The sequence below is a fragment of the Podarcis filfolensis genome, assembly GCF_964270895.1.
Source record: "Podarcis filfolensis genome assembly, chromosome: 2".
NCBI lineage: Eukaryota > Metazoa > Chordata > Lepidosauria > Squamata > Lacertidae > Podarcis > Podarcis filfolensis.
Genome location: NC_139605.1, coordinates 18,777,443 through 18,795,143, shown reverse-complemented (window position 1 = coordinate 18,795,143; position 17,701 = coordinate 18,777,443). Strand labels below are relative to the sequence as shown.

At 46.2% G+C, this 17,701-nt stretch overlaps 1 protein-coding gene and 1 long non-coding RNA gene across 4 annotated transcripts; one reads left to right on the top strand and one right to left on the bottom strand.

Moving 5' to 3' along the window:
- Nucleotides 1-2,864: 2,864 nt before the first annotated feature.
- On the top strand, nucleotides 2,865-17,124 carry LOC310756795 (uncharacterized protein). 3 transcript variants are annotated; one of them, XM_083601576.1, is made up of 9 exons: nucleotides 2,865-3,273; nucleotides 6,007-6,090; nucleotides 7,337-7,531; nucleotides 8,365-8,387; nucleotides 8,490-8,602; nucleotides 9,531-9,563; nucleotides 11,336-11,427; nucleotides 16,137-16,260; nucleotides 16,413-17,124. In XM_083601576.1, exons 1-9 carry the CDS (start codon nucleotides 2,899-2,901, stop codon nucleotides 17,018-17,020), a joined length of 1,647 nt encoding a protein of 548 aa, XP_083457702.1. In that variant the 5' UTR covers nucleotides 2,865-2,898; the 3' UTR covers nucleotides 17,021-17,124. The 3 variants fall into 3 exon arrangements, with proteins under 3 accessions (XP_083457702.1, XP_083457701.1, XP_083457700.1); XM_083601575.1 differs by having other exon boundaries at nucleotides 2,866-3,273; nucleotides 11,339-11,427; nucleotides 16,410-17,124; XM_083601574.1 differs by having other exon boundaries at nucleotides 2,866-3,273; nucleotides 16,410-17,124.
- Nucleotides 12,346-15,872, bottom strand: LOC310757493. The gene is made up of 2 exons (XR_014545265.1): nucleotides 14,797-15,872; nucleotides 12,346-12,887 (listed from the first exon to the last, which is right to left on the bottom strand). It is a non-coding gene; the product is annotated as an uncharacterized lncRNA (long non-coding RNA).
- Nucleotides 17,125-17,701: the final 577 nt, after the last annotated feature.

Genomic DNA, 17,701 nt, shown 5'->3' with positions numbered 1-17,701 from the left:
GAATTAAGTACTTAACCTGAGGTACCACTGTAGTAGACTAGATGGCATTAGATTTTTTTCTACATTCCTGAAGGAGGGGGTGGAAAACCTCTAGCAACTTGCCTGAAGATACCGGTATATATATTTTTAAACATCCCCAGAATGCATGACAAGATGCAAAATGAAGGTGCTTATTTGCTACCAGGAATAGGACTCAAAGCCAACAGGATAAAGAAAGCCTGGGCAAATCAGGAGAACTGGAGCCTAAAGTTTCTACACTTTTTCCCTGGCCCCTGATACTTAAAGACAGTATCAAAATTAATCCAGAGCCTCGGGTTGCAAAAGGGAAGTTTTAAAAACTCGCTAATGGCTGCCTCTTGAGGTGACCCTGAATTATTTTATGAAGAGCACAGAACAATAAGGAGGAAGACACCAGCCTTTCCTGCTTAGTTTGTCTTGCCTTTCAACAGTTCTCTTTTGTTATTTAAGTAATCTCTACAGCCAGAAGATCTGGGGTCTTCAGACAGGCCAATGCATAGCCATTATAAGAAGGAGTACTTAACCCAGGAATGAGGCAGGTTTATATCCAGCAGGGCAGTTAATGGAGGAATAACAGAACCACCACCAACAACAACTTGGCAACAACAACAACTTGGCCCTCAGGAGCTGAACTCCTGCAAGGAGTGAGAAACCTCCGTATCCAAACATTTCCAGCAAATTAGTTCTCTCCACATGTGGCTTGTCAGTGGAAGTGAATCAGGCTCCCAAATCTCTTTCTCCCTTACTCTATATTTTGTAGTCACCCACGATTATGAGATGAACCTGTAAATTGCCTTGAGTCCCATCAGGGGCAAATATATAAAAATATTTGTTGTTGTTGTTACAATAGCTCCTGCGTGAAACTGCTGGGTTACAATTACAGTAATCAGGAAATTTTACTCTATTCCATCTGATAAAATGGACTCTAGGACCTGGGAGGCTGAGGAGGTTCAAATCCCTGCTCAGCCATGACCTTGGGCCAGCCAATCTCTCAGTCTCTAACCCTACCCCACAGGGTTGTTGTGAAGATAGAATGGAGAGGTGAGAACCATGTGCACTGCCTTGATCTCCTTGGAGGAGGGATATAAACATAGTAAATAAATAAATAGCCAATGGAAGTTTAAACTTTGTTCATCTTTAAAGCACCGCAAGATTCTTTGTCGGATTTGCTCCAATTTTATTGTAATTGCAAATAAGTACCTTTGCCAATAGATGGCAGTATACATTTTTCTTGGCACTTTCATTGTCCAGTTCACAGGAATTGTCTGATAGTGCCTTTAAATTAAGGACTAATTGGTTTTTATTCTACAAATGGCCCCGGGGAAGCAACAGCCCTCTCTCCCGTTGCTGCTTCTCTCACAACCCTTATTCAGAGGTTGCGTGTTTGCTACTTGTTTTTTAAGCATTGTTAAAGGTAAAGGGACCCCTGACCGATAGGTCCAGTTGTGGCTGACTCTGGGGTTGCGGCGCTCATCTTGCTTTATTGGCCGAGGGAGCCGGCGTACAGCTTCCGGGTCATATGGCCAGCATGACTAAGCCGCTTCTGGCGAACCAGAGCAGCGCACGGAAACGCCGTTTACCTTCCCGCCGGAGCGGTACCTATTTATCTGTTTGCACTTTGACGTGCTTTTGAACTGCTGGGTTGGCAGGAGCAGGGACCGAGGAACGGGAGCTCACCCCGTCGTGGAGATTCGAACTGCCGACCTTCTGATCGGCAAGCCCAAGAGGCTCAGTGGTTTAGACCATTAGAGAGTTGTTACGATCTGCCAAAGCATCCCTTTCCCTCTCAAACTGTGGAACTCATGCGCCCAGGAGGCAGCAATGGTCCCCCAACTTGGATGGCTTTAAAAGGGGATTCATGGAGCGAAAGGCATCCATGGCTACTAGCCATGAAGGCGACGCTCTGCCTCTGGCACTGAGAGGCAGTAATGCTTTTGAATCCCACTTGCTGGAAAACACAGGAGGGGAGAACACCCTTGCGCTCCTGCGCCACTCGCTGGTTTCCCACTGGTTGGCCACTGTGAGATCAGGATGCTGCCCAGGGCCAGATTTAGGTTTGGTGAGGCCCTAAGCTACTGAAGGTAATGGGGCCCTTTATACGTCCAGCTGTCCTTTGTCAACAACAAATTGTTGCTGTTTTTTGTGTTGAATATATGCTATAAGGTAATTGATGGACCTAATAGGTATCTAAAGCCATTTGCACATAACAAAATATGCATTTTATCAAAGTAATTGTTGAACTGAAATACAATTAAGAAGAAGTATATTAATAGTGAAATAATTATGAAGCTCTAACTTAAAATGATTTTTTATTCATAACAAACTTAATAATGCAAACACAGTAACAAAAGTTCCTCTAGAAACACAATTTACAATGACCAGTCTCTAGAAACTTGCTATAACATGAAATAATAAATGTAAATATAGGATGCAAACTACTAATAATTATAAATAGCTTTATTAATATGAAATTAAGTGTTATAACCTGTACAATGTAATTGTAGGGTTTCTTTATTTGTTTTTTAATCTTATATTTTGGAAGTGTACATCCAGGTTTTTTTTCCTTTAAATTTTTTGGGGGTCCCGAAGAGAGTGGGGCCCTAAGCTATAGCTTGTTTAGCTTATACGTAAATCCGGCACTGACTGGCCTTGGCTGGGCCATTGGCCTGATCCAGCCGCGTTCTTCTCCTGTTCCAACGCGTAAAAGCGATCGGCAAGCTCGGAAGTGGGGGAAACGATGAAAACTCAGTGGCGGCGGCGCCTGCCACGCCCCCTTAAGCCCCTCCACCCGAAAGGGCGGGGCTATCAGAAGGCCCCGCCCACCTCCCCAAATCCCACCCTGTTTCCCAGGGATCCTTTTGTGCTTTCCAAACTGCAGCCATGGCCGATCTGGGAGGGCTTCGGGGCGCGCTCTCTTGCCCCGTGTGCCTGGACCTTTTCCGGGACCCGGTGATGGTGTCCGGCTGCGGCCACAACCTGTGCCGGGCCTGCGTGAGCCGCTGCTGGGGGCAGCTGGAGAGGAGCCTGCGCTGCCCGCTCTGCCGGCAGCTGCTCCCGCTGCATCGCCTGCTGCAGCCCAGCCCGCTTTTGGGCAGCCTGGCCGAGCGCCTCCGGAGCCCCCGCTGCGGCCCCCCGCTGCCGCCTCTGGAGAGAGAGAGACCCCCCGCTTCCGTGGACGGAGGATCGTCGTCCAGCATTGCGCCTGGTTCGGCCTCGATCGTGGGAACGGCGGCGGGGGTGTTTGGGGGAATGTCTGTGAGCAGGAAAGATACTCCGGGATGGGGTGGGTGGATGCTGCGTGGCGGGGTTTAAGAAACCTCGGTGGTCCTGCGGGGGGGGGGTGCTGTTGTGCTGTTGTGGGGGTTGAGGTCTGCCTCTTGCTTCCAGCCTTTGGACCCTAGCTGTCAACGTTTCCCTTTTCTTGCGAGGAATCCTATTCGGAATAAGGGAATTCCCCTTTAAAAAAGGGGGAAAGTTGACAGCTATGCTTTGGAAGCTGGGAGGCGTCGCCAGGATCTCAAAAGTTTCCAGCTGTCGTTAAAAAGAAACAGAAAAAGCACGCATCTAGATGTCTATAAGAGTATTTGTTTCTTTTTTTGGGGGGGGGAGGGAGATATCCGGGTCACTTGGCAATAAAGCGTCCTGAGCCATAAAACAAAAGAACAATGGCTTTGCTCTGTCTCCCGCTGTCAGAGGCAGTATACTGGGAATTTCAAGCGGGGAGAACGGACCAGATAAGCCAGGCATAGGCAAACTCGGCCCTCCAGATGTTTTGGGACTACAACTCCCATCATCCCTAGCTAACAGTGGTCAGGGATGATGGGAATTGTAGTCCCAAAACATCTGGAGGGTCAAGTTTGCCTATGCCTGAGATAAGCTCTTGGCCTCATCCTGCCAGGCTTTTTAAAATTCTGTTTTGGCTCTGATTTTTCGCTGAAAAACTGGGCAACATTTTAAGCCAGCAGCAATATAGTCATAATGTGTTGGTTTTTTAAAATAAAAATAAAAATGCAAAGACATTATTGGGTTAAGGGAACAAATAACCTTGCCTTGCTGGTATCAATCACTGTGATCAAAGTCTATACATAAGCAAATGCCTGGAGGAGCTTTGGGTGAATGATGTTTTTACCTGCCATGGGGGACTCCTCCTTTACAACATCCTGGGCTTCCCATACCTATTGCTTATTAATATGCCTCTGAGCTGTAAGCTGCAGCCTGATCCAAACAAGCCTTGGCTAATGCTTACCTTACATGTCTGGTCAGATGCAAATTGTTTTGCTTTCAATATAAGTGTGCCTAGCAAGGGAGCTGATCTGTGGCTCTCCAGGTGTTATTGGACTCCAACTTCCATCATCGCCGACCCTTGGCTGTGCTAGCTGGGGCTGATGGGAGTTGGAGTCCGACTAGAGGACTACTGGTTCTTCATCTCTGGTTTATAGTGTTGCAGCCAGAATGGTGGTCCCCTGGCCCCTCCAGTGAGCAGTGGCAAACAGGTCCAAGGATCACCAAAAACTGCTGGAATTTATTTAAAAATCATGCCCTGCTTTTCATGTGCCTGTCAAAGCAGCTTACAAATAATTAAATAAGCAAAACATGCAATGTGCAAAATTTAAAGCATCAGAGAATTAGAATAGAATTCATGGTGCAAAGGCCTCGTGAAATAAAACTGTTTTGACTTGACACCTGAAACTTTGCAGGGAAGGTGCCTGCCTGGCTTCTGCTGGAAAGGAGTTCCATAGAATTGGGCCTACTACATTGAAGGAAGGGACACAGGTGGCGCTGTGGTTTAAACCACTGTGCCGCTTGGACTTGCCGATTGGGAGGTCGGCGGTTCGAGGCCCCGCGACAGGGTGAACTCCCATTGTTCAGTCCCAGCTCCTGCCAACCTAGCAGTTCAAAAGCACGCGGTGCAAGTAGATAAATAGATACTGCTCCAGCGGGAAGGTAAACGGCGTTTCCGTGCGCTGCTCTGGTTTCGCCAGAAGCGGCTTTGTCATGCTGGCCACATGACCCGGAAAAACTGTGTGCGGACAAACGTTGGCTCCCTTGGCCTGTAAAGCGAGATGAGCGCTGCAACCCCAGAGTCGCTTGCGACTGGACTTAACTGTCAGGGGTCCCTTTACCTTTACATTGAAGGAACAATTTCTCTTTTTTTTAAAGAAATATTTATTAAGATTTTACAAAAACAGATATACAAAAACACATAATAATAAAAACAAAAAATAAGAATAAACACACAGAAAAAATACAAAAAATTAAAAACAATTCTTTTTCATAACTTAAAACTCATTTGCTTGTTTCTTTGACTTCCTCACACCTCCCCTTCTTGTATTCCCATTTAAATAATCAAATCAGCAAATCCTTACCCTCTTTCATTTATCTTATCTCTATAACTTAACATTTTATAACTCTGTATTTTCATCCATTATCAATTCATTTTTGCATATTCTTATTAACTTTGTTACAAATACCACTTATTTCCAATCCAACATCATTTTAATTATGTTTTAACCTATTTATACCCTTTTTCCATATTCTTAAAGCATTACAGCTGGAAACCACTTAATTTCTATCCAACATCATTCTAACATTCATTAATTTTACAATATTTCTGTAAATAGTCTTTAAATTTCTTCCAATCTTCTTCCACCGCCTCTTCTCCCTGGTCTCGGATTCTGCCAGTCATTTCTGCCAATCCCATATAGTCCATCACCTTCATCTGCCATTCTTCCAAAGTGGGTAACAATTTCTCATTGACATGGGGACCACTCATCAGGCTCCCGCAGATGATCTATGAAACGTCTTATAGCCAGGGTTGCTACGTGACCAGAGAAATAAAACCGCCTAGCCTGCTCCTCCGCTGCTAACAGCACCCTGAACATTTGAAATCAGCAGAGATTTGCTAAAGACGTGAGAGCACGGCGTGGTGTTGAGAGTTGGCAGTGCTTTGTGCAGCTGTTCACAAAAGTAACCACATCTGTCTTTCAGGGGAAGCTGGTGGTGGACCAGTCTGGTCTGAAGCTGGAGAGAGAAGCCAGCACCATTGAAGAGAAGCAGAGAGAGGAGCTGCTGGTAAATATTTTAAATGAGATTTGCAAGTAGGGTAGCCAGAGGCAAAAACGTCACATGCACGACAAATTTCCTCTTCTGTACAGCAATTAACGGTGCGGAAGCCACAACCGCTTTTGCATTTGGCCACCCTTGTTGAATTCTATACAGTCACACCTTGGGTTACAGACGCTTCAGGTTGCGTTTTTTCGGGTTAGGGACCACCAAAACCCGGAGGTACTGGAATGGGTTAGTTCCGGGTTTTGGCGGTCGCACATGTGCAGAAGCACTAAATTGCACTTTGCGCATGTGCAGAAATGCCGCTGCGAGTTGTGAACGCTGCAGGTTGCGAACGTGCATCATGCACGGATCACGTTCGCAACCTGAGCGTCCACTGTACACACAACACTGTTCTTTCAAGGAACTCAGGGAAGTGTGCAATTCCCCGCCATCTCTTGCCGCCCTCACAACCACCCTGTGAGGTAGGTTAGGCTGAGAGATGGAGACTGGCTCAAGGTCTCCCAGTGACCTCCGTGGCTCTGAGAGGGCGTTTGGACCTGTCTTTGTCCTGATGCTCTAACTCAGAGACAGGGAGCCTGGGGCTCTGGGTGTTCGTCGTTAGGAGCTGGAGCCGGGAGTAGGTCAGCCATAAATGAACAGTAGTGTCAGTGGAGTCAACCCTTTATTCAAAGAAACCAAAATGACGCGGGCCTAGCAGCCACTCTTCCCAGTAGACCTTTCCTGAATGAGTTGCAAGGTTCTGATTCTAAACTGCTCTCTGCCACAGCCTCTTCCTGCTCACTGAATCCTGTTGCCCCTTCAGCTGCTGACACCACCACCTCCCGGTTTGCTCCCTCTTCGCCCTCATTGTCACCACTCCCCTGGCTCTTAGTCTTCTTCCCCTGGGGGTTCCACAGCGGGTGTCTCCCACCCCTCCTCTGTATCCAGCCAGTCCATCACAGCTCCCCACACCATCTCTGACCATTGGCCATGCTGGCTGCATCCAGTAGATTTTTCCTGTTCCACCTGAACGGCTCCTGGTTCCCCATCTCTCTGCTGGCTGTTGCATGTCGCAGGTAGAAATTTAGCCTGGGGAGTTTCCCCGCAGGTTAACTGTGTGTTAGGAGGAGCCTCGCCTGCTGAATTCTTGTTTGCCAGGCAGCTGTTGAAAGGCCTGAGAGCTACGCTGGGGAATGCTGCCTTGGCAATTCTTCCAGGAACTCTCCTTTGCCACACGCTCGATTTGTTTTGCTCGATCCTGTCCCTGCAGAAGCAGGTGGAAGTGGAAGGACAGCAGCTTACCCAGCAATGGAAGGAGATGCACGGGTTTTTGGAGGAGCAGGAGAGGCATTTGCGGAACCATTGGGAAGAACTCAAGAGAGACATCGCCCAGGGAGCCCCCAAAACGCTCCGTGAGGATCCTCTGCAGCAGGAACCGTACAGGGAGCGCGGCCAAGTGTCGCCTGTAAGTTCTGCAACAGGGCTGGGGAACCTGGGGCTAAAGCTCCAACCAGGTGCTTTTTCCTGGTTGAAACATGCTGGTGATTTAAATAATAATACTCTAATTGTATTTGTGTTTTATGACATGAGTGTCTCATTCAATTTGGAAGCTGGTTCCTACTTTTAGTACAGCTGTTGTGCTTTTAAAGAAGGCCCAGTGATTGCCATTTTTCGCAACGGTCCATATTTGTGGCTTTGCAGTAATAATAATGATCGTAGTAGTAGTAATAATTTATTTTTATACCCCAGGCACTCTGGGTAGCTCCCAACAGAATATTATTATTATTATTATTATTATTATTATTAATAATAATAATAATAAAGCGATAAAACATCAAACATTAAAAACTTCCCTAAACAGGGCTGCCTTCAGATGTCTTCTAAAAGTCAGATAGTTGTTTATTTCCTTGACATTTCCTTGACATCTGATGGAAGGGCGTTCCACAGGGTGGGCGCCACTACCGAGAAGGCCCTATACCTGGTTCCTGGAAACTTTGCTTCTCACAGTGAGGGAACTGCCAGAAGGCCCTCGGCGCTGGACCTCAGTGTCCGGGCTGAATGATGGCGGTGGAGACACTCCTTCAGGTATACTGGACCAAGGCCATTTAGGGCTTTAAAGGTCAGCTCCAACACTTTGAATTGTGCTCGGAAACGTACTGGGAGCCAATGTAGTTCTTTCAGGACTGGCGTTATATGGCTTCGGCAGCCACTCCCAGTCACCAGTTTAGCTGCCACATTCTGGTAGGTATGCTTCCCTGATTCATGTGCGCATAAACCTCTTTTTATCTTTCCTTTTAGGGTGTTGGAAGAACAAGGAGCAGGTAAATATTGGCCCTGTCCCTCTGCATCTCTGCTGGGTTTGTAACAAGCAGAGAAATGGATGTTGGGTTTTGGGATCATCTCTCATCTTCCTCGCCCTTCAGCATGGAAGATGGCATGTTGAAGGCAGACCTCGCTGTAGCAGAGCTAAAGCAGAGACTCAGCAACTTCTCCAGGAAACGGGGCATCCTGCAGGAGGCGCTGCTGCAATTCAAAGGTAAACAGGAGTCTTGCTGCGGCACTGCCTCATGGGACTTGTGTTATTTGTGTGATACCAGCAGCCGTGTGGGTGGGGTTGATTTTTGTGGCTTTTTGAGTCTGCCAGCATGGTGCTCTTTAGATGTTGTTGGGCTACAACTCTCCTCATCTCTGATATTCCAAATGTTAAAAAACACACAAAAGACCTGGTTTGCTTGGCAGCTTGAGGGTTATTTTCTGAAAATCTCCTGGGAGCATTGCGTTACGAGTTGATATGGTTTGCCCACCATGCTGAGCCACAAATTTAACCACAACTTGTCCCAAAGATTATCAAACAAACCATTGCTTGTTTCTCCAAAGTTAGGTTTGTCTCCAGCTGCTTTCGCCTCGTTCCTTTGCGGTTTGGTGAGCGTCAGGAGCCGGTGTGGTGAATCAAACCATGGTTAAGGGACAGTGCTGGGTTTACACATAACTCCAAGTTTTACAAACTTACAAACTTGGCTTTGTCTTTACTAACAGCAAACCTTTGTTTCAAGCTGGTTTGTTGACAGTAAACAAACCATAGTTAGGGCTGGGTTCATACATACTGCTAAGCCATGGTTCATATAACCATGGTTTAGTATTGTGTGTGAACCAGGCAGACTGACTTCTGAATAAACACACATGAGATTGTGCTGCTGAATTCAGATCCAAGCCCTTGGTTCCATTCTTGACTCCTCTTACAGAAAGATCCAATCTCAGTCGCCTAGATCAGCAGACCATAAGGGTTGTTTTGTCTCGTAAATTATAGCAATCATTTACAACCCCATCTATTGCGAGAGTTTAATTCTCCTCCCTCCTTGACTATGCATGTCTCCCCCCCCCCAAGTAAGTCCTTACTGAGCTCAGTGGGGCCTTCTCCCAAGGAAGCGAGTTTTGATTACAGCCTTCTTCTTTTCCTTCTCCAGAGACTCTCTGTGTGGAAGTAGATGGAGACGTAGGTATGTGACAATGGCTGTGTCTGGGGCATTAGATGACACGAAAGGACACTGATGGATGAAGAGGTTGATCTCGCTATACAGTGGTACCTCGGGTTACATACGCTTCAGGTTACATATGCTTCAGGTTACAGGCTCCACTAATCCAGAAATATTACCTCGGGTTAAGAACTTTGCTTCAGGATGAGAACAGAAATCGTGCTCCGGTGGCACAGCGCAGCAGAAGGCCCCATTAACTAAAGTGGTGCTTCAGGTTAAGAACAGTTTCAGGTTAAGAACAGACCTCCGGAACGAATTAAGTACTTAACCCGAGGTACCACTGTACATAATATATTTCCCCATTTGATCTGTGTTGCTCCTTTACGCCTTTGAAATGGTAACTGCTGGATCCCTGACTTTTGCTCGTCTTAAATTCCGCATGCTCTGAAGGGACAAAATACAGGGGTACCTCTGGTTACATACGCTTCAGGTTACAGACGCTTCAGGTTACAGACTCTGCTAACCCAGAAATAGTGCTTCAGGTTAAGAACTTTGCTTCAGGATGAGAACAGAAATCGTGCTCCGGTGGGGCGGCGGCAGCAGGAGGCCCCATTAGCTAAAGTGGTGCTTCAGGTTGAGAACAGTTTCAGGTTAAGTACGGACCTCCGGAACGAATTTAGTACTTAACCTGAGGTACCACTGTATTGGAAATGCAGGGGAGATAGGTGTATGTACAGTGGTACCTCTGGTTGCGAACGGGATCCGTTCCGGAGCCTCGTTCGCAACATGAGCAGAACGCAATCTGCGTCTGCGTAGGTCACGATTTGCCACTTCTGTGCATGCGCGTGATGTCAATTTGAGCATCTGCGCATGCACAAGCAGTGAAACCCGGAAGTAACCCTTTCCAGTACTTCTGGGTCGCCGCGGGACGCAACCTGAAAAGACGTAACCTGAACCGAACGTAACAAGAGGTATAACTGTACTAGAGGTGCAAAAGGATATGTGCTTTTAAAATACTGATCTTCTGAGCGCGCATGCCAACGTCTCTTTCTGTCTTCAAGGGGGAAATATGTAGGTTAGATTTTTCTCTCCCCACTAGAGAATAAAAGGGTGGGTGGTCCACATCTTCGTTCTGGACCCTTACCCCTATTCCTGTTCCGCTGTTGTGTGTATGTTTATATAATTTGTGGAAGGCGTTTTGCACAGTACAGTGGTACCTCAGGTTACATATGCTTCAGGTTACACACTCCGCTAACCCAGAAATATTACCTCAGGTTAAGAACTTTGCTTCAGGATAAGAACAGAAATCAGGCTCTGGCGGCACGGCGGCGGCAGGAGGCCCCATTAGCTAAAGTGGTGCTTCAGGTTAAGAACACTTTCAGGTTAAGAACGGACCTCCGGAACGAATTAAGTACTTAACCTGAGGTACCACTGTATTCTGCTTTCTCTCCTCTTTCCCCCACCCCCACTTTGAAAGCAGGCGGGGGAGGGGCAGGGAGGTTGAGCTGCCATTTGACCTTGAAATGTAAAAAATGGTGTCCCAGATATGTGTACCAAATTTATTCCCACCCATTGATGTTCAGGGGAGCTGAGGAATTGCAAGCAAACAGAATTCCCAGTGGAATATTCGAAGCAAAGGCTTGTCTTCACTTGGCTAGCCATGTTGCTTCCTCTTCCTAGGCCTCTGTGCTGAATAAAATGCCCCTCCCATGTCTCTAGAGTTAGAGCCCAAGAATGATTAAGATTATTTCCTCTCCTATGGACTAGATTCTCACCCGTTACCCTTCTTGCTCAAGCAGGCTACAGAACAACACCCTCACTTCAGTCCGTGCCGATCCACTCTCCCCAGGAAAACAGAAGCAAAATATCTGCAGCGGACGTGATCCAGGTATCTAGTTTTCGGAGAGCAGCAAGCGTTAGGAACCTGGGAAGTCGGATCCCCTGGTCCATCTAGCTTAGTTTTGTCAGCACTGGCTGGCAGCAACTCCCCAGCCCCGCATGAAGATGAACCTAGGATTGATTGAACCTAGGACCTTTAGCATACAAACCAGATGCTCTACCACTGAGCTAAGACCCTTCCCTGTTAAATGTTGCTTAACCATTCTCTCTGTTTCCAAAGTTCAGAGGTGAGTGTGGATCCTTATACAGTGGTACCTTGGTTCTCAAACGCCTTGGTACTCAAGCAACTTGGAACCCAAACACTGCAAACCCGGAAGTAAGTGTTCTTGTTTGCGAACTTTTTTCGGAAGCCGAATGTGCTCTGTTTTGAGTGCCACGCTTCCGTTTTGAGTGTTGCGCTGCGGTCTGTCCGTTTTTGTTATTTATTTTGCATCTTGTGGCTCTTATTTTTTTTGTGACTGTGTGGAACCCAGTTCAGCTACTGATTGATTGATTGTGTGACTGCAGTACATTGTTTATTTTTTTTATTGTTTCTTAGATAGCAAAATTCATGTTAAATTGCTGTTTTAGGGTTGTTTTTAAAAGTCTGGAACGGATTAATCCATTTTGCATTATGTTCTATGGGAAAGCGCGCCTTGGTTTTGGAACGCTTTGGTTTTGGAACGGACTTCCGGAATGGATTAAGTTTGAGAACCAAGGTACCACTGTAGAGGAAAAAAACAGCATCATCCACACAAGTGGGGATGTATCTGCAGGTTAAGGGGAACCCCAAGGTTGGCAGAAGTACAACAAAAGATCTGTAAAAGGAGAGAGCTTCACAAAACCATTGAGAAGGAAGTGTTCTCAGTGAACACAGAATGCATCATCAACATTATTATTATTATTATTATTATTATTATTATTATTATAATATTTTGCCACCCATCTTGCTGATTTGCCTCAGCCATTCCAGGCAGCTCCCAACAAATTAATACACAGTAAAACATCAAACATTTAAAAAATCCCTATACAGGGCTGCCTTCAGGTGTCTTCTAAAAGTCGGATAGTTGTTTACTTCCTTGACATTAGATTGGAGGGCGTTCCACAGGGTGGGCGCCACTACCGAGAAGGCCCTGACTGCTGGTGGGGAAACTGAAAACCACGGGGAATGGAATGGAGTATCACTAGAACTTGTGGACATCCAATGATAGTTGGAGGATTCAGGATAAATTAAAGAAAGTACTTCTTCATGCATCGCGTACTGAAACTGTCGAACTCACTGCGCCAGGAGGCAATGATGGCTCCCACTTGGATGGCTTTGAAAGAGGATTGGACAAAATCATGGAGGGGAGGGCTCTCGATGGCTACTAACCCTGATGGCTATGCTCTGCTTCTTTGGTCAGAGGCAGCAGTGCTTCTGAATTGCTGGAAACCACAGGAAGGAAGAGGGCTCTTGTGTTCGAATCCTGCCTTTTTTTTTTAACATAATTTTTATTGAATTTTTCCATGTTTCATTTAGTTCAATACACATATTAACAACTTATATTATTTGCTCAAAATGAGCTTAGACTTCCTTCTATCTCTCTTTCTGACATCCCTATAGTCTATAACATATTTTTCGCTTTCCCGTAATCATTTCTTTATCCTATAATCACCTTAAAATATCACATTCTTGTTTACAAAACAACATCTTAATTTCACATTGCAAAACATTTCACGTTAGTGCTACAAACGTTTTTTAAATGAGTACAATTTTCTTTCAGGTAATTAATAAATTTGCTCCAGTCCTTTTGATATTTTTCTTTTTCTTTTTTAAAACATAATTTTTATTAACCGGCCAATCCAATCACATTATTTCCAAATCATATTACTTCCAAATTATACAGCCAAATTTTTAAATTTTGTTGGGGGTACCCATACATCAAGCTCCGAACGAGGATCAAAGCATCACTTCTGTTACTGCTTTTATCAAACAGTTCTATCCAGATCTGTCCAGATAGTCTCTTTATTACTTTCTTCATCTTCTTGTTGTTATCATGTATTCCTTTCTTTGCAATCTCCGATGGTCTTCACAAGCAGGTTAGGAGCAAAGAACATCTGCGTGGGTTTTGCACACTCCAAGAGTCATATCTCATAAGGACAGCCGCCATTCCACCCCTTCTTCAAAAATTTTTCCTCGGTCTGTCCTATTAATTTTCCCAAGCTTGTCACGTATATCACAAAGGGGCTCTGCCAGGTTATCACATTCAATCCATCATTCACATTCCAATGACGCTGGTCCTCCTCCCCTCGTCTTTCTTCGACAAGCCTGTCTTAGCAAGACGCCATTAAAAACTGCGTCATAGAATTTTTCCTCCACTATTTACCAGTCCTCTCTTCAATCAATAATTTACTCCGCACAGCGCTTAAATTCTTGCTTGCGATTAGTAAAAGGCGACGATTCGTCTCTCTGGGGTGGAGGTTTATAAATACTCACATAAGGCAAAGAAAATAAAAGTTTTTTCCTCCACCCCCCCCCCTTTTTTCCGCTCCACACGTACCAGTCTCGTAATGGTGGTTCATCGCTTGATTTATTTGTCTCCTCCCGGCCCTCCAATCACAGAGATGCATTAATCAGCAGCCTTATCTCTTGAACTTCGCTTGATGTATGTGCTTCAGCTTCATTCCAATTATATATTTCCAATTATATTTTCGAGCTGAAGCGAACCAGGGCGCTGATTGGAGACAGCGTCAGGAAGAGCCGAGCTCACTGAGGGCTGGTGCCAAATGTCCTGCACCCCCTTCTTTCGAATCCGGGGGTGCATTATGGACATTGCTGGCAAGGCTGTTCCCCCCCATCTCCTTGGGGGGGGGGCAGGAAGACTGCATACTTCCCATAGCAGCCTCTTTATTACCTTGTGTGGGTCGGAGAGATGTTATTGTCGGCCATCTTCCAATGCGCCACCTGGTGGCCCCCCCTTTTGATATTTTTCTTCGGGCCAATTCCTAATTCTCTCCGTCAGCTTCGCCAACTCCACAAATTTTACCATTTTTATTCTCCAGTCTTCCGATGTAGAGGGTTCTCGCTGCTTCTACCTTTGAGCCAGGAGGATTCTCGCTGCCGTTGTGGCGTACATAAATAAATTTCCATCTTTTTTATAAATTTCTTCATCAATTAGCCCTAATAGGAATGCCTCTGGTTTTTTACAGAAGTTATATTTTAGTATCTTTTTTAATTCATTGTAGATAATATCCCCAAAAGCCTTAACCTTAGCACAGGACCACCACATATGTAGGAAGTTCCCTTCCTTCACCTTACATTTCCAACATAATTTGTTCTGGCACCTATACATTTTGGCCAGCTTAGGGTGATGTACCAACGGTAGTGTTCGAATCCTGCTTGCTGGTTTGCCACAGGCATGTGGGCAGCCGCTGTAGGAATAGGATTCTGGACTAAATAATAATACCTTTACTGTCATTGTACAACCTGTGCACGATGAAATTAAACGAGCCCCCTGCCCACTCAATCTCTTATCAAACAACACACCACCTCACAAGTCAATTTCGCTATGTTACTTTTTCATTCAACAGCCTAACAGCCCACGGATAGAAGCTATTTTTTAGCCTGTTGGTATGGCTGATTATACTTCTATATCTCCTGCCTGAGGGTAGAAGATTAAAGAGGTGCTGGCCGGGGTGTGAGTCATCCCTGAGAATTTTTCTCGCTCTCCTAAGGCAACGATCCCTTGCGATGTCATCCAGCGGACTCGAGGGACAGCCCATGATAGCATGCGCTGTGTTCACCACCCTCTGTAGAGACTTTCTGTCTGTGGGTGTCAGGCCAGCATACCACACTGTGATACAATATGAAAGGACACTTTCTGTTGTGGACCGGTAGAAGGAGTTCATCAGTTGTTGTATCTACAGGACCGCCTCTCCTGGTATGCCCCGCTGAGGACCTTAAGGTCCATGAATAACCATAGTTTAGAGATCCCGGGCCCTAAGGAAGTCAGAATATCCTCCACCAGGGCCAGGACCTTTCCGGTGATGGCTCCGACCTGGTGGAATGCTCTGTCTCATGAGACCAGGGCCCTGCAGGATTTAACCTCCTTCCGTCGGGCCTGTAAGACAGAGCTATTCCGCCTGGCCTTTAATTTGAATTCAGCCTGATCTTTTATTTCCCTTCTCTTCCTTTCCCCTCCCCTTTTATGAAGATTACCCACTCTGAGACCCCACAGCTAATTCTCCCCTGGTCTCCTTGCTGGCCCAAGTAGGACCAATTCAGCCAGCTAGCCCTGGGAATTATCTAATTTATTTTTGATTTTTTATTGTTATTCATGTTTTTATGCTGTATTTTATGCTGCTTTTATAATTAAGTGTTTTAAATTTGTCGTTAGCCGCCCTGAGCCCGGTTTTTGAACCGAGAAGGGCGAGGTATAAATAAAATTTTATTATTATTATTGTTTAACATTCCTTCTCAAGACCCTGAGGAAATGGAGTCTCTGTTGGGCCTTTCTGACCACCTGAGTTATGTTGATTTTCCAAGTGAGATCCTCACTAAGGTAAACTCCCAGGAATTTAAAGGAGCTATGAGACTGATTCAGCAGAGTTCTTACGTTCTTAAAGCAGGGTCAGTGGGGGACAGCGCCAAGGGCCAGATAAAGAGATTTGGGGGCCACGGTTGCGCTCCCCCCCCCCGGGCCAGTCTGAAGTTTCCCATCCCTGTTCTTGGTGTTTCAGGAATTGACAGCCTGCAAGAGAACTGCAGTACATTCAGAGGAGTTGCCGGTGAACTCGCCCCTCACAACTGCTGCCATCGCCAGGACCATCAAGGAAGAGGAAGAGGAAGCTGGCATCCCTTCAGGTAGGAGCATCAGGGCCAGTGATCCGGGATGATGGGAGTTTGAGTCCAGCAACAATTAGTGGACGCATTGTTGGGTACAATGTGATGGTTATCCAAGTTCATTTTTCTCCTTGTTCATACCCTGGCTCCTTGTGCACTTTTCATTCCAGCAGGCGTTACGCTGTCGGGCGGAATCAAAGAAGAGAACCTGCAGCAGAACGGCCACGAGCCGGCGGAACTCCCCGCCACAAGACCGCTGCGCTCAGAATGCAGCGCTCCCCAGAGTCGTGAGTGGGTGGGTACAGGCCAAGCTGCCTTTGCGACAGGAAGGCGGCAAGGAACTAATCCGGCGACGGGCGCGGGTCAGCCTGCGTGGCCCAAGGGAGGCCGCGCGAAGGCAGCCGCCCAGAAGAGGAAAGAGAAGTGCTTCCCGTGCCCCGAATGCGGGAAGACCTTCCGGCAGTTTGGGGTCCTGATCACCCACCACCGGCTGCACACGGGCGAGAAGCCCTACAGCTGCACTTACTGCGCCAAGCGCTTCAGCGATTACTCCAACCTGATCGCGCACCAGAGGACCCACACTGGGGAGAAGCCCTACAGGTGCGCCGACTGCGGGAAAAGCTTCACCCGCAGCACCACCCTCACCATTCACCAGAGGGGCCACACGCGGGAGAAGCCCTATCCCTGTCCCCAGTGCGGAAAGCGCTTCAGCCGGTCCTCGAACCTCACCATCCACCAGAGGACTCACGCAGGGGCGATGGGGAAGAAATCACGGACTTGAGATAAGGGGCGGGGTGGGAAGGGACGAATGCTGACTGTTGGCTCAATCCGGTAGAGCTCGGGGGATTTTGAAAAAAATCAATAAAATGGGTCAAATGTTGAAAACAGCGCTGGTCTTCCATGCCAGGAGATATCAGACACTTATTCATGATCCATTGCTTGTCCTTGTTAAATAAGTTGGAATGAAGATGCAGGAGGCTTTTAATCTCGGGGTCGTGGGTTTGAGCCCCACCTTGGGCAAAAGATTCGTGCATCATAGGGGGTTGAGCTAGATGACCCTTGTGGTCCCTTCCAACACTAAAAAATTACGATTTTATAAAGCAACTTTACCAAGAAGATTCATGATAAGGGTTTAATTGATTTAATCGTTTTTTCAATGCAAACAACAACTGCAAAAGACACATACAAGGAAAACCACTAATAACACAATTTGACAATTCAGATTTGAATACTGATACACCTATGACTACACCTTTTTAATAATATTTCCCCACATCTCCTCCCCCTACTTCCCAGCACTGTCCGCCTTATCGCTTAAATATTCCTTCCAGATTTCTTCATATTTAGCCATTGATGATAAGGGTTTTATTATTATACAGAGAATAAGGTAGAATCAAGTCTTTATTATTATTATTATTATTATTATTATTATTATTATTATTATTATTAAATGTATATACTG

What these genes read in the sequence shown, in the direction of transcription:
- LOC310756795 (XM_083601574.1), top strand. Translation starts at nt 2,899, where the DNA reads ATGGCCGATCTGGGAGGGCTTCGGGGCGCGCTCTCTTGCCCCGTGTGC. An exon ending in GGGTGTTTGGGGGAATGTCT is followed by an intron (nt 3,274 to 6,006) that starts GTGAGCAGGAAA and finishes TCTGTCTTTCAG; the next exon opens with GGGAAGCTGGTGGTGGACCA. An exon ending in GGCGCTGCTGCAATTCAAAG is followed by an intron (nt 8,603 to 9,530) that starts GTAAACAGGAGT and finishes TTCCTTCTCCAG; the next exon opens with AGACTCTCTGTGTGGAAGTA.